The sequence below is a fragment of the Sabethes cyaneus genome, chromosome 1 (genome assembly GCF_943734655.1).
Source record: "Sabethes cyaneus chromosome 1, idSabCyanKW18_F2, whole genome shotgun sequence".
Classification (NCBI taxonomy): domain Eukaryota; kingdom Metazoa; phylum Arthropoda; class Insecta; order Diptera; family Culicidae; genus Sabethes; species Sabethes cyaneus.
In genome coordinates, this window is record NC_071353.1 from 130,979,186 (window position 1) to 130,995,670 (window position 16,485).

The 16,485-nt window shown below is 38.9% G+C and overlaps 1 protein-coding gene across 2 annotated transcripts; it reads right to left on the minus strand.

Moving 5' to 3' along the window:
- Positions 1–13,302: 13,302 nt before the first annotated feature.
- On the minus strand, positions 13,303–14,731 carry LOC128741888 (hydroxyacylglutathione hydrolase, mitochondrial). Of its 2 annotated transcripts, XM_053838002.1 has the most exons (3): positions 14,636–14,731; positions 14,470–14,492; positions 13,303–14,404 (listed from the first exon to the last, which is right to left on the minus strand). In XM_053838002.1, exon 3 carries the CDS (start codon positions 14,352–14,354, stop codon positions 13,563–13,565), a length of 792 nt encoding a protein of 263 aa, XP_053693977.1. In that variant the 5' UTR covers positions 14,355–14,404; positions 14,470–14,492; positions 14,636–14,731; the 3' UTR covers positions 13,303–13,562. The 2 variants fall into 2 exon arrangements, with proteins under 2 accessions (XP_053693977.1, XP_053693969.1); XM_053837994.1 differs by lacking the exon at positions 14,636–14,731 and having other exon boundaries at positions 14,470–14,629.
- Positions 14,732–16,485: the final 1,754 nt, after the last annotated feature.

Below are 16,485 nucleotides of genomic sequence, written 5' to 3' on the forward strand. Positions count from 1 at the left end.
CTGCGCTGAATGGGGGGCTCCGTAGCCGCAAGGTTACCGAGTCTGCTTTGACATGCGAGTGGTCGTGGGTTCGAATCTTAGTAGAATCAAGCCATTCGATGTCAAGTGACTTTAGCATGGGTTTATTCTCAGGCCCCTCCATTTACCCTTCCTTCGTGCTGAATTCTATATTTACCCTCTGAAGCCTCTTGACAGTGCAAATGTCCCTCCTATAGTTAAGTGTACTGGTCAGAGGTACGAATGAGTCCTCACCAGGGACGGCTATAATATGGGATAGTGCTGGCAGCGAGGAATAAGTGGGTAAAGTAGATCAAGCTTTGAAGGAAGGGTAAACCCCAATACACGCAAGCACGCATACAATTTAAAATAAGCATATCGCTCACTCAATAGCGATTATAGCAAAAAAAATGCAGTGCAGGTCATACAGCAAACACCCGGGCGATATTACAATAGATCAACTATACTGGTCGCAGTAATGAGTCCACACATGGAAAAAAAAAAATCTGCGCTGATGGAGGAAATTAACATACTCAACGACAAACATACATACGACTCAAATGGCGGCTCAAAACCAAAAATGATAAAAATATTTGAAAAGAATGAAATTATAGTAATATAGTATTATAGTATTAGTATTATAGAAATTATACTTTAAAGGTACACGACATCCCCCTAATAATTACTATTTTTTCTATACTACTAAGAGGTAAAAATTTCACACGAAATATGAGCATGCCAAAAGCAACTTGTAAAACGTCGAATTACGAAACTGTAAGTATAGGGTTTGGTGCGGTAAGACGGGTCACGAGGTAAGATAGGTTAGTTGCATTAAGATGAAAATTTAAGCTTAATCCAAGCCAGCAATCTTTTTTGTGGCCGCCCATTTGCCACAATACCATTTGGCATAATCCATTTCGCATATTCATAAGGGGCCATTTGGTATAATTTCTAAAACATTTTTACTGCCTCTTGTTAGTACGCACTAAACAAAATCAAATTAAATTATGAATTATGTTTAATGACTATGCTATACGGGGTAGCCTCGATTTTAATCTAGTACCTTAAGTCATGTTCTTCTATAATCATAAATTATAACTTATCTTTAATCCATTTCCAAAAAAAACTACAAGATATACAGCTCTAAGGGTTGTGCGGAAGGGTGACGTGGGACTATATCAGATCATTAGATCAAAGACTAATGTAAACTGCATTTCTGGCATATGTATGTTTATAAGCGTCTGTGGTGACTGACTTCACCCCTGTTTCTTTATTGGGTTCACACATACATGTAAAACGATATATCTATTATTCATTACAAGCCAGCGTCGCGAGCGTTCACAAACTAAAATCTCGGTCGAATAAAAACCCCGTTAAACATTGATAACAAACCGTGCTTTATTCGTTTTCTCGATACAGATCCCACAAATCTGTGCCATTGTTAAAGTGAATGTTTAAAAGAGAGCGAAATATTCAGATTTAATTCTTCATTGAATGCAATAGTGGCTTTGAAAATACGTGGACGGGGGTTCATAAGTACAACGCTTGCAAGCATTGAGACATAGATTTCTTTTAAAAATCACTTGTGTGCACCATAAAGGTTGAAATAGTAATGAATGACCGCCTCCAGATTATTGAATTAAATATGATTATGCGTAGCTTGACATGTTTCAACAATCTTACTTTTACTTGCTTGTGACCTTTAAAAGAACCATTGGTTACATTAAAGCCAAAGCACGTATAATGTGCCATTCGAATGTCCTTCTCTTTTGACATCAATGGCAACAGGCACGTAAGTTAACGGCGTCGATTCACTGTCTTTAGCTCCGAGAAGGTTTTACTAGTTTACTTTCACAGCTTACCGCTTGTTACATAGCAAAAAATATGGCACATACCAGGGTGGCAAATCAACCAGGAAAAGACCAGGAATTTTTTTTCACCAGGAAAAACCGGGAAAAAACCAGGAATTTTTACCCAAAACCAGGAAAAAATTAGATGCTTGCTGATTGCTTAATTACTTGTGTTGGTTCGAAAAAAAAAACAAAAGGTCGGCTTTCCCGACTGTCGACGGTCATATGCCCTGACTTTCACCTGTCGCCAGGAGAGGTTTGCATCAACAGTCTCAATCAATTGACGGACGTTGACGGAGTAACCCACCATTAGCCCCTAGGTTTGCCTCTTCTGCTCTCCCTGTGGATTGCAGTTGAGTTCAGGTTTCCAGCAGATTTCGTTCGATTCTCTTCTCAGAATATGTCGGATAAACCTCTACCTACGTTCCCAAAACTCTGTTTCTATCTGGCGCTGGTGATATCGACGATCGATTGTTAGGCCACCAAGCCCGAATAATGTATTCAGCCAACGATTAATGAAGACCTGCAGTTGTCTCCGCTGAGAGATACGCAACGCACCACGTCTCGCGGGCAATAGACCGGATTTCACGTTAGAATTGAAAATCCGTGTTTGAGTCGGTAAAGTGATCTTATTTGAGCACAAAACATTCCAAAGTAAGATCCAAAAAATCGCCGCTAGTCATCCTGATTTGTGTGTTTATATCGGTCTTGGTACCACCGTCTGGGGTTGTGTGGCTGCCAAAATCTTCCACCTCAACCTCTGCTGTAAAATTGGAGGAATTGTTATTGTTCACTCCCACTGACTTGGTCTTTGCCACGTTGACTATGGTCGCAAAGACCTTGAGTTGTAGCAGAGACCATCTAAATTTCTCTGCATATCATATTGCCATTGGGAGAGCAATAGAATGTCGTCGGCCAGCTCGAGGTCATTTAATTACTCCATTGTAATCCTCGGTTAGGTTTGGTATCAATGCCAATTGAAATTTTATCCATAACCACGAGGAACAGTAGCGATTAAGGTATGTCACCCTGTCTCACTCCTGTAGCAACCCTTATAGGGCCCACAGAAGGATCCAATCCACCGGAAATGTTGCAGTTTTCTAGATATTGCTGAAGAGCTGATGCAACATTTGCGATGACGATACTGGGCAAGCTTTCAGCATCTCGGCTGAAATACAGACTATTCCTGGTGATTTACAAGACTTCATATATCCAATTTCAATCAACGACGGCACCTCCGGGTTGACATGGTCGATGCGACGTACTGTGGGCATCACGCGCTGCTGATTTTTCTAGTCTGCGGATTTTGAGGCACGGAAGAGTTGTTTAAATGTTTAGTTCAACGGTTAAGCTTGTCTCGGTCGGTGGAACGGTCGATCAGTAATTAGCCAGCTCTGCCCGTGGCGACATCCTCGCATTGGTGCTAACACCACTAACGTAGCAAAAAATTTTTTACCATAAGTGGATATATCTGCTGGTAGTGACCCTTTTCAACTAGTTAGTTGACCCTAGCTCTTTTGTCGCATTTACAGCTACAAGCTACAAACTGCTAGCTTTTCTTGCCCATTAAGCCAACTGGCAAGACAAGTTATTGGGCAATGGTCTGTGAAGTAATCTGTGGTCACATTCCGCAACTTTTAATTTTACAAAATTGAATAGCAAGCTTCCCATTCAAGTTACAGAATGACTTAAATTTTAAATAAGTACGAAATTTCTCTTTAAAGTAGTTAATCGTACTAAATTAAGTTAACTTATGAAAACGGGTGGTTTCAATCCTCAGAAGGTGTTTTTGGCTCGGGTGGCACGTTCTTCATATTTATTTTGGACATTTGTGCCTCGCCGCTTTGGCTTCTCATCATCACTTACCTGATGGGAAGGGAAAAGGATCAGGAAGGGAGGGGGATGGTTTGGATGGGGGAAAGAAAACGTCACAAAAACATTTAAATAAAAGAAAACTTGTACTCCCGTATAAAGATGCCAATACTGGGGGGTATTTCGAAAACCGGGGTTTCGGTATTGATGAAAACCGGTAAAAGTTAATAATCAAAAACTACACTTAAAAATTTTGTGATTTGAAGATCTTTCCATAATCAATGGTTCTCAATTTTTTTGGGCATAACTAATTGACTAGTTCATTAAAAAAATTAAGTTTTAGAATGCGAAGAGAATTTATAATGTCATCTCTTAAACGAGAACAAATGTTAATGAATAAATTCTCAAGAAAAAAATTGCGGAGGCAGAGAATTTTCATTCAGTGTCCTCGGAAAAAGGAAGTACCTTACAGAATTTTACTAGCAAAACATCCTTGATGTCATGAAGAATATTACAAAGTCATTTGTTTTTAAATCACGAATAGGGCGGTTAATTATAAAACGAATAAAAATTTAAATATATGAACTTTCTCTGAAATTCTACCAGTACAGTACGGTGGCCGGCCGTTCGATCCGATGACCGTATATGGGTGTTGAGAATTAAGGTAAATTCTTCAACTACAGCTTAATCAACGTATAGTCACAATCATAAATTCGATGATACTAGGAACGAATTGAATCGCCCAGTTAGCTTCGAGGTACGATGCTGATCTAACAAGCCAGTTGTGTTCGAATCTCGGCTAGCCGGTTTTTGTTAGATAGAATCAGTAGGATGGTTGCACTGACCCCGTAATTTTCCTGTACTCTAACAGCCGGCTGCGAAGTCTGTCGATAAAGAAGGATAATGTCTAGTGACGGTTAATGCTCAAGACTTTGCTTTGCTTTGCTAGGGACGAGTTCTATGACAGGTTCGAAAGGATTTATGGGGTGCGCACGACTTGAAAATTCAAGACTCTAGCTCCCAGATCGATCCTGTTTAACGGTCAATACTTTTTAGAAGTCACAATATACAGTCTTTTCTTAGCGACTTTGACCACTATCTCGTCGTAAGATCCACGCAGATCCACTCCACGTTGCAGTGGAGTACATCAGAAAGCTTGATCAACGAATCGCAGAACAGCATGACGAAAGGGAATAAGACGTAAGTAGGCTGTGGAGGATCTTCCATGGTGCCAACAACTACGAGGGAAGTGATAGGCACAACGTGTGGAAGACAGTGTAACAGCTTGTTTGATGTCGAATGCCAGAAAATGACAGATGAGAAGAACCAAGCCAAGAGTCGCATGCTGACTGCGGATCACGTCAGAACAGAGAAACATGTAAGCTTTCTGCGTAGTACGTAACCAGCTGAACCAGTCCCGAAGGTTGCCAACTCGCATAAACGCAAATTCTACAGAACGTTAATGCTTCCGGTAACCCTTAACGGACATGAACCATGGACACTGAAGGAAGATGATCAATGCTTGGGGCTTCTGAGTGTAAAATTCTGCAATTGGTGAAAACGCTGTGGATCGCGTGTAAATAACAGTCTGTATCCCGGTTTGTGCTCTTGATGTCTGCACCGTGAAGTGCTTGGGGCCTCTGCCATTGCCGATTTCGAGCACTACAGCGAATGAAGTCTGACAATTGTACGTCGCAAAACAAATAGGAAATTTACGGCAAACTGAAAGATAATCGAATCGCCACTAGACATGTAACAAGTTTTAATTCAACCGATCAATCTGCGTATATTTTACACGAAAATTGATTTGATTCCAAAGTTGATCAACAATATTGCCGGGTAAACAAAATTTCCCTGATTGAATTTCGAAATTCCCTGATTTCCCTGATCCAAAAATGAATTCCCTGATATTCCCTGATTTTCCAGGTTTTTCCAGGAAATCGACACCCTGAGTAAATCGAACAGCAGTTGTACGATACCTGAGAGGTGTTCCGAGAGCAGCTCTAGAGTCGTAGAGTTTGCAATTTTTCCGGTACAGCACTTCGACAGTAGCCAGAACCAGTGGCAATGCAATGATTTCTTCATTCTTCATGAATTACTCATCGCATAATTAGTACAGCGTATATTTATGATTGGAGCCCGTAGAATTGGCTCAGCCCTGTCAACAGGCTATTCTAACTAATCAGAAAGTTATTTTTATTCCAGTTTGTATTAGCAACCGAACGAATCCTTCTTCCGTGGTGTGTTCTAACATTTCTCTAGAGTACTCCGTCAATTTTCACTAAAGATTTTCTGAACAGCTTCACTGTATATCGCACATTTTTGTTGTTGCGCAATATTCTTAATTAATCGGCACATTCAAGTAGGAAACCGGACGTGGTTTGCCCTTCACAAAACGCTACAAGAAATCAAGAAGCATACGCCGCTGTACGAAGCTGACAATGTACAAAACCCTTATTTAACCGGTAGTTCTTTACAGACTTGAAGCTGTGACGTTACTTACAGTGGAAATACGCGCTCTTGTCGTGTTTGACCGGAAGATGCTGTGGATGATATTTGGCGGAGCACAAACTGAAAGCGGAAAGTGGGAACGTTTTATGAATCACGACCACGAGCTACATACACGTCTTGGAAAGATTGCAATCGTATATCTGGCTAAAGTCAGTAGGCTGAGGTGGGTTGGGCATGTCGTAAGGATGCCAAATGACAGTGCAACAAAAGCGGTTCTTTTCAACAACCCCACCAGCACTCGGTGGGATCGACATGCTCGATTGCTCAACCAGATCAAAAGCGACTTGTAACTACTGGGAAATTAGCGATGAGTGACCCATGGAGTGGACAGAGTTGAATGGAGACAACTGCTTAAAAAGCACGAGGCACTCCGGCTCTATGCTGACAACAGTGAGGTGTTTCAGGGGTTTCCCTTTGAAAAAATTACATGATTGAATTATTATTTGTAGAACTAAAAAAAGCAAAGCAAAGCCTAGGTGCTACATTCCGTTATCGAAACTTGACCTTCTGTTTTTATACGACAGAATTCGCAGCCAGCTTTTAGAGTGCAGGACAATTGCAGGGCCAGTTGCTACAATCCTATTGACTCTAACAGCTTCTCTCAGTCGGGATTCGAACATACGACGACTGGCTTATTAGGTCAGCACCATACCTCGAGGCCAACTGGGAGAACTATCAATCATGAAATTAAGTTTGCCCTAGACTTTCAAAGTTTTACCAGCGATTTAAGCTTCTTTAGTTGTTATTGAATCATGCTAGAAAATACCGGTTTATGATCGTGGAAAAACCAGTAATTCGGTGTTGGAAAAGTGCCTGGCAATACCGGTAAAACCGTCTTCGAAAAGAGCATAAAACTTTTAACTAAGTTAGGAAACTTAGCACCCCCGAGGGGATGACCTAGCAAAGCGTTTAATCCGTCATGCGGAATTGCAAGAGTTTAACCATACCACCCAAAATCTTAATCCATGCCTTTTATAAGTAGACATGAATGATTTGGGGGGTTTGGCACACAGAACCGTGTGCAGGCCTCTGAGAAGCGCATCTTTCAAAGATGCCGTAAAATGACGGCTTACCATCCTAACTTGGAACCGCAGGTCTGTAAAAAACAGACCCGGATGAGAAAAAGTATCTTGTCCGATTTTGTCTCGATTTTGCTTCTTTCGTAGATTTTTCTCATAATGTTTGCCTTTAGCAGAAGTAGCCGACTCATTTTCATGAGAAAATTCTGCTAGAGAAGACTCATCGTTGGTTTCAATCCTAGTCAGTGTAGCAAATATAAATTTTTATCTTTACTCTTTCACATTTAGTGAAAGGGAATAGATTACCCGGCAAACTTTCCAGCATTATATTCAACACAAAAAACTTGTATTTTTCCGTTCTTGATGCTAATTTTGAGTTATATTCGAAAACCAGGATTTTTTCAAAAATCGACCAGGAAAACCGGGAAAAAACCAGGAATTTTAAATCACAGATTGAGTTGCCACCCTGCACATACGCAAAAATTTCTGTTTTATTTGTATGAGAGTTCTTATCCTTCTACCACAGGGGTGAAGGGTTTCAAACCATCATAAAATAAATTCATGCCTCCATAAACCCCCACGTGCCAAATTTGGATCCATTTGCTTGATTAGTTCTCGAGTTAAGAGGAAATTTGTATTTCATTTATATGGGATCCACCCTTCTTAAAGAAGGCAAAGCTTCATAATTCATCATAGAAAAAATTCCTTCCTCCAAAAACCCCCACATGCCGAATTTGGTTCCATTTGCTTGATTAGTTCATTCTCGAGTTTTGAGGAAATTCATGTTTCATTTGTATAGGAGCCCCCCCTTTTACGCCGTCCATAAAATTACTCTGTCGCCCCTCCTTAAAATTGCTGATCATTTCATCTTTCCAACGACATATAAACTGTTCAGTTTCGTTCAGTAGTGTAGTAGTTATTAGCATTTGAAATCTTTCATTCCAACGTTACACCTCCATTTTCGTTTTCACAAAGTGCTACCCAGTCCCAAGGTTAGTCAAGAGAGGTTTTCTGATGTTGAAATTTGTTTTTCACCCACGCTGGGTTACCCTTGACGATCACCGAAATTTTCAAAGCGGAAACTGTTGAATGTATAAACAACGTCGATGGTTGCTAACCAATCGTTCCGCGCTTATGTTCTACAAACTGTGAAAACTAGATCACCTATTCTCACCTTGCCCAGTCCCAGATAGTAAACAAAGACGTAGTCCTACGCCAAAAATTCAATATAAATTTTTGCATTTCTTACGCGATATATGAAACAAACAAAATGAAGTGGACGTATCTGTAATCTGTGGGGGGTTGAGCGCCTAGGCCCGAGGGGTGATCTCTAAGACTCATTTCTATCTGCCGAGACAGCTTACGACATAGGGTTGCCAAGTCTGAAAATTAGAAAAACCGGCCGGTTGGTCCTGCCTTCAAAAATGTGGGGGGGGGGGGGGCGGTGGGGGCGGGGGTTGCGCAGGATATTAGAGGGTTTGTCTGCTGCTGATTTTAGAGTGACAACTACTTGCTTCTGGCGCTAGTGGACAATTTAATGTATATTACAGCCAGAACCAAGGTATTGTCACTGCTAAACTGACTATCTTCAATGATCCACTGCTCAGAATTGCTACTAAATTTATCAGAAAATTTAACAAATCAGGTAAAAAGTACAAATCCGGCTTCACATGTCGGAAAACCGGCCTTTTTGCCGGATTGACCGGTCACCGGCTTTGCAAGTGAAAAACCGGACGGGCCGGTCAAAAACCGGCCACATGGCAACCCTATTACGACAGCCAGTAAAACGCAGAAGCGAATTGACTCTGGAGATTCCAAGATGAGACAATGTCAAGTGCTTGGTCATAAAGTCACGTAGTAGTCTAGTTATCGCAATGTTGTATAAAATGGTAAGCGTTTGAAGCTAAGAGATTCATATTCCGTTCCTCTTAACTTTTTATGATGGATTTTACCTTAATTTAATACGAGTTCCCATTCCCATTAAAGCCGTTATTGCCTTGCTTCCATCAAGTGTAGCTATTTTTGCCCTGCTTAGTAGTAGTACGTCTTGAACCATTCTGCCGCAACTATTTTCATTACTTTCCCCTACCGTCCCTCCATCAATTGTAGAACCATCGTTTCAAACGAATATTAATATTAATGCCTGACCGCACTTCAAGGTCAAAGACTGAAAAAAAGAAGTTTGGTCTATAGAATCAAGAGTGTTAATCTCAATGTGATGAAATTAATGATAATATCACCTAGTGCGCGGCGACTGGTGCTTTCACGGTATCTCCATAGAAAATGTTTCGGTAGCGCAACCAGGGATCGTGCATCAACTTCGAACATTTATCCCGGCTGACGTAATTTATACCCACCCTCCATAAAGTATCAATAGACCCATATTTACTGAGATTTATGCGACTTAATAATATCAGACAATTTGCCTCAGTACACGGCTGAGCTACTCGCCAAACTTCACAGCACCCAATTTCCTTAACTTTTAAAAGTGAACCCTCATTAGGTTTACAGGACGACAGACTTGCCTTGCCAATGTAATTCCCTCGAGTTATATACATAATATTCATATGAACTTCATCCTTCCACGAGTCATCAAATGCTCATAGATGAATGTGGCAGTTCATAAAAACTAGGAAGTCGTCGCAGACAACTGTCGAATAAAGCCTCTGGCAGTCGGAGGCCTATTCTAAACTCGAGCACTGGAATGACTGGAATTGAGACCAAGTATAGTAACTCAAATCTAGTTGGGAAATGAAATGGGTAGACCTTAGCTTCAATTTAACTGTGAACCCACTGAACGTACATACAAGATATCTTTGGCGGGCGTGCCATGAACATCATGCAAACACGGCCAGCAATCCCCAGAGAATTTAGTGGACTCTCCCGGTGCCTTTAAATTAACCAGGTAAGCCCTCCCGGCTGCCTAGACGGGTTTGATTTAGAATTCGATTCAGATCCGTTCAGTTACGCTTTACGAAACACATACTCTACATAAAGGTGAATTATGCAATTCTACATATACATATACCTATCTGACTTAAACTACCGTGCCATGGTATCCATGAGCATAATTAATTTTTTTTTCGACCAGAGTTACAGCAAGAGGTGCTGCATGAGCTAATCCGAAACAAATAAATAAAGTATCGTGCAAGCACCATATTCAAAACAGTACCTAATTCTGAACAGCTGCAATTTTTTCTTATATATTGATAAAACTATAGCTATTTAAGCCATTTTAATAATATGAAATGTGATGTAGTGATTAAATTGTTTAAATAGCTAGAATTTTGTCAATATTTATGAAAAATTTGCAACTGTTCAGAATTAGGCACTGTTTTCAATATGGTGTTTACACGGTAACTTATATTAAGCTTACCTACTAACAAGGTCGTGTGGCTCAGCCGTCATCCAAACCCGCAGTTTTTTAGATGTCTCTCTCATTGCGGGTGTTCTTTTTCTTGACTACCCGACGGAAGCAGCTATTGTTAATGTGCTTCGGCAGCCTGATGTTCTTCACGTTCGATCGGGTCTTGGTGGCAATAACGTAGTTCTACGGAATGCGCCGGAGCGGGCAGCTTTTCCAAGCAAATGACTCGGTCACGAGCAGCAGTCCCGATTTAAGAACCTTCAGCAGGACAACACGACCTGCCGACGTCTTCCGGATGTTACGCTTGTGGTTGCTGAAGCACTGTTTTCCCGTACGCTTACGGAAGATAGCTTTAGTCGACAAGTAGCTCTTGTTTTTCTTCAGAAGCACTTTGTATTCGCTACTGCCAACTTTTTTCTTGACTTCTTGTCACGCACTTTCTTGAGGCCATTCAGAGCAAACATTTTGTTCCTCTGCACTTGTTTTCATTTGAAAAAACCGAAAAAACGATGGACGCCATCGGCCAGCAAGGCGTTTAAAGTGAAACACACTCGGATAACACATAAACCCGCGAGCCGCGATAAAAACCGAATTGTCAAAACTTTCTTTTTTATCTCGCACAAAAACTAAAACGAATCGCGTATAGGGCTTTTCACACTAACACTAATGCGACTTCTGGGGGGCACACATTGCATTAGGCCAGCTCAAGTTAAAATGTAAACATTGAATAAAAAATTGTTTAGCTGCATTTCTCACTGCTTTTTACCATTTGTTATGTACGAAAAGCGAGTAAAAGAATATTGTTTATGTTTAATTGGTTAAATCTTCAAGCCAGAATATAAAAAATGGTATTTTACTTCGCAAAACTTGTGCGATAAATAGACGCGGTGTTCGTGGGGATCATCGAGCAATTTTTATAATATTTCTTATAATACTTAAAATCTACATACTGTAACTACTGAAAAGTTGCAGTGAAAAATTTATTGCTGCAACATGTAAACTTGCTGCTTCCAATCTGAATATTGTCAAGGCAATTGCAATATGAAGTTTGAACCAAGGTTTGAACTATTTTGATAATATATATAGACCTCTTATTAAATCTTAAATCTTTGAAAACGTCTAGTCTACAAGAGTAGCTAAACATTACTTAACTATTTTGCTGACATTAACTATATTTAAATATAGTACTTTAGAAAAATGCCATTAAATTTGCCGCCTTCAATCTTTGATAGTAATTATTAAATTGTTTATTCCTTCAACATTTTGCAAGCTTAAGGACTTATGTATATGATTTTCATAAAAATTGGTTAGATATTTAACGATATCAAATTAGATAACATTTTTCGGTAAAGTATAGGTTAAAAAATACTTTTAGTACAGTTGACAGAAAGCAAGACTTTTCCAAAACTTTTCTAAAGCAAACCAAAACATTGTTCATCATTCAAACTTATCGCTATGATGTTTTCGAGTATCGTAAACGAAATACTTATTTAAAAAAAATTAAAATAAATCTTATTCAACACCTTTCCCATTTATTTTTGCTTGGCTGTAAGACCATGTGTGCCCCCCAGATCACTAATACATTTACACATAGGCAAAAGCCCTATTGAGCTTGACAGTCCGAATGACACCGAGAAGAGACACCGACGAACATAAACAACAAAGTAAAATTCATAAGGTAATATTATAAATTTATCGAATTTACCGAAGTGGTGCCAGTATGTTTTTCATATTTAAATGAGTTATATTTACCTTAAGGTGTTCGTACAAAAAGTAACAGTACATGATTCAACAATCTTATTGTTCTGTTAAGAATTCCATACGTACCTTATGAAATTGAAAATTATTGATTTTTCAAACGTTCATAAGGCAAATCTTATGAATTTTGTCAGGTTATTTTTCTGAGTGTAGTTGTACTATTAAAAAAAAATTCTTTGTTATTATTTTGTTCATTTACATGGAAGAAACTATGACAATCCTAATTTAGGTCCATTTCAAAATCAAAAATAGGTCCAATTCAAGATCATGTTGGATCCATTCAAGATCAAAAAAAGGCTTTGGCAAAAAACGATATATTTAATAAAAGTTTCATCAATTATACATTTTTAAAGTACTGATAATGTAGAAAAAAGGTGGTACTTTCCAACAAATAGTAACATCACCACATATTATTTATAAATGACGAGTAAATTGAGCAGGAGTGCGAGTGGTGGTGTTAAAAAGCGCTAAATAGGTCCATTCAAGATCAATTACCCTACTCGTAGTTACGCGGACGGAACCATGCTACAGTTCTGGGTTGCGTAATGGGAGTAATGGGAAAAATGTAAACATAGACGTTGGAGTGAAAGTTAAAACAAAGAATATGCCCTGAATTCTGTATGTTGTTAATATCGTCGATGGATAACTTACAAGCATTACTGGATGGATTTCCAGAAAGTTATATTCAGAGGCAGAATCACTTAAGTTAGTCTTACCTACTACTCATGAGAACTTAGCCTAAGTAAATTAACGTTCCACAAGAATTTGATAACTATGGAACGCGAAAAATATTGGTATTGCTGATTGAAATTCATGAAATTATTGTCTCAAACTGGCTGGGTTTAACACAACAGAAAATTTGCACCTTTCGCAGTTCCACATATGCTATACCTTTCTCGAGGGAAAAGATGAAAATTCATCTAAATTTTCTCTATTGGGACTAGCAGATTAGTTGCAAAATAAATATTACAATTTAATCATGATCTTAAAATCTATTTTATTGACCCAATAAAATAACACAGTAATTTGATTTTTTGTTTTGTTAGTAATTTTGCCCTCTCCTCCAACTATGTTGGCCTTGGGAGTACCAAGAAATTAAAATTTTAAACCCTTATCAAACGATTTGATAGTATAGAAAATTATAACACACACAAGCTCAGCATGTATCAGATGAAATAGATAATCAAGATGAAATAGAGCCAAACTGGGCAATATAAACGATTCGTAAATCTTATTTCTAGATTTCCTTCAAAATTTATCCTTTGCTGCACGCAAAGCCTGCATCGTATCCAGTGGTACAGTTTTTCCCACAAACTGTTGCACGGATGGTTCGTGCACTCGCATAAACACGTTGGTCCTCTTTTCCTGGCCGATTGTCGACGGTACCATAGCGCGACGTCCGTCTAGGTCGGCAGCCTTAGCAACCGCTAGCAGTTCGGCAATGTCAGCATTGTTCGGTTCAACGGTGCTTGCGAAGCGTAAATTGTTCAAAGCATACTCGTGTCCACAGTAAACTTTTGTATCGTCCGGCAACACGGACAGCTTTACAATTAGTGCATCATACATCTGCTGTGGGGTGCCTTCAAAAAAGCGACCACATCCAGCCAAAAACAGGGTATCGCCTGTAAAGACAACCTTATCTTCGGGCGTTTCTATGTAATAGCAAATATGTGACGTTGTGTGACAAGGCGTAGAAATGCAGCGAACTTTCAAATTTCCAATTTCCAGCGTATCATCCTGACCCACGGGATTGGTAAGATTCGGAATACGGTCATCCTGGCCACCATAGATGGATAACTTTCCGAGGGCGGGATCCGCCTGGTAGCGTTTGAACAAATCGGCATTACCGCCGGCATGGTCCCAGTGATGGTGAGTAGTTAGTACTTTATTCAGTGACACCCCCGACTCCTTGGCCACCTGCAACACACGGTCTGGTTCGACCGGATCTACGATGGCTGCATTTTTTGTTTCGTTGCATACGACCAGGTACATGAAATTATCCTTCAGTGCTGGGATCTTTTTTACCGTTAGTCGAGTCATATTTGTTGTTTGAACAAGCGTCGAACGCTGGCGGAGGCTCCAACTGGTCACTGCGTAATAGTGAAGTGTGTTATTCCGATTTATTGTTAACGCACTGACCTAATACGATACGTACCAGTAAAATACGCTGCGGTAAGACTTTGTGAAAGACGATTCGGAAGCAGATTCAGTAGAGAAGACATCGAAAACAGAGAAAAATAATCGTAAAACAAATCAAAATCCGCTATTCACAGCACTACTACATTTACTCTCGCTAGATAAGGTTATCATCTACAACTTACTGATAAATATGAATGATGTTTTGCTATCAAATTTGTAGGAAAGGAAATTCAACGATTTTGTAATCACACCCTGATGCAAAATTTGACACGACCGGTCGGAATGATGTTGATAAACAGATGGCTGCGTACCGAGCAGAGATGCCAAACCGTTTTGAATTATTGTATTCTGGAAGTGCTCGAAAACCGAGAAAAACTGCTCGAACCCCCAAAACGACGCATTCACACAACAAATATTCCGTAAAAATTTGCACATTTTTACAGATACTGATGAATTTTTTTCTAGTGAAACCAGATATGTGCATATGCTCGAAAACCGAGAAAAACTGCTCGAACCCCCAAAACGACGCATTCACACAACAAATATTCCGTAAAAATTTGCACATTTTTACAGATACTGATGAATTTTTTTCTAGTGAAACCAGATATGTGCATATACCTATAAAGCTGAATTGAAAAAATATCTGGGTAGAGCGTTGGACATAACGAAAAAGAGAAATTCGACTATTCCTTACTTGGCTTTTCCACATAATTAGTTTTACATAAAAATTACGTTTTAGTTTTACATAAAAATTACTTGTTTTGAGTGTACTTTCATGAAAAAATAATCATTAGATTGATCGTAGCATTTTTACGATACTGATTTCATGATTAATTTGTAGTCTGGATTTAAGTTCAGTTTCGCGTTTAATTTTGAGTTCAATATAAAGTTCAATTTCCAATTCAATTTAAAGTAATTGAAGTCTTACTTTACTACGTCCACATTGCCCAAAAACTAATACCAATTTCATGTTAGATCCCGCGCCAATGGTATAGTTTAATTCTATGTTCAATTTAACCGACTCTCGGCAGACGCAGAACCAAGGTGAGTTAAAATAGGTGATCTAGTTTTCACAGTTTGTAGAACAGGAGTGCGCGGAACGATTGGTTAGCAACCATCGACGTTGTTTATACATTCAACAGTTTCCGCTTTGAAAATTTCGGTGATCGTTAAGGGCAACCCAGCGGGGGTGAAAAACAAATTTGAACATTAGAAAACCTCTCTTGACTAACCTTGGGCAGAACTTCACAAAAATGGCCATGAACCATTAGTATCTAGTATTCATAGGCAGTATCATGAGAGCTTTATGGGGGCCCGTGCTATTAAGGATAAAAATTTTACTCCGACATTTTTATTAAGTCCAACTTAAGTTGAGCTTAATTCCGATTTCGAGCAAGTCTTCGATTTTAAGTATTATTTCAAACTCAGTTTTCAAGTTAGTTTCAGGTTATTAATTATTGAGAGTTCAATTTTTATACTGATTTTATTATTGATGATGAAATTAGATTCAAATAAAATTTCGTGTCTAATTTTAAGTCCAATGTCCGCTCCGATTTTAAGTTTCATTTCAAATGCGATTTCAAATTCAATTGTGTCCAATTGCATGTCCCATTTCAAGTCTTATTTAATGTCTGATTTCAACACAAATTTAAAGTCTAAATTCAAGTCCAATTTTAAGTTCGTTGCAAAGTCCAATTTCCAATTTTTATTTGAGATTCGGGTTGGTTTTTCTAAGCTGAAATGTCGGTGCCCCACCTTCTGCTTATGACTGGGCACACCAGTAGTGTAACGAAGCACTGAACTTGTAACTCTACTTATTATTAAATCTTATACACTTTTATTATAAAAAAATATTAAAAATATGTATTTATAGTACTTCAATACTATACTGATTTTTGATTTCTGAACAAACTTAAACTTATAAAATTCGTTTTTTTCTTTTCAATTTATAGAACTATTGTAATGGGATCGAATAAAAATCAATCCCTTCGCCGCTAGTTTTATTGATTCGGGTGGTTTAGGAAGCTTGAAA

Coding starts and splice junctions, on each gene's coding strand:
- LOC128741888 (XM_053837994.1), bottom strand. CDS start 14,536: ATGTCTTCTCTACTGAATCTGCTTCCGAATCGTCTTTCACAAAGTCTT. Junction 14,405..14,469: donor TACCGCAGCGTATTTTACTG/GTACGTATCGTA, acceptor ACTATTACGCAG/TGACCAGTTGGAGCCTCCGC.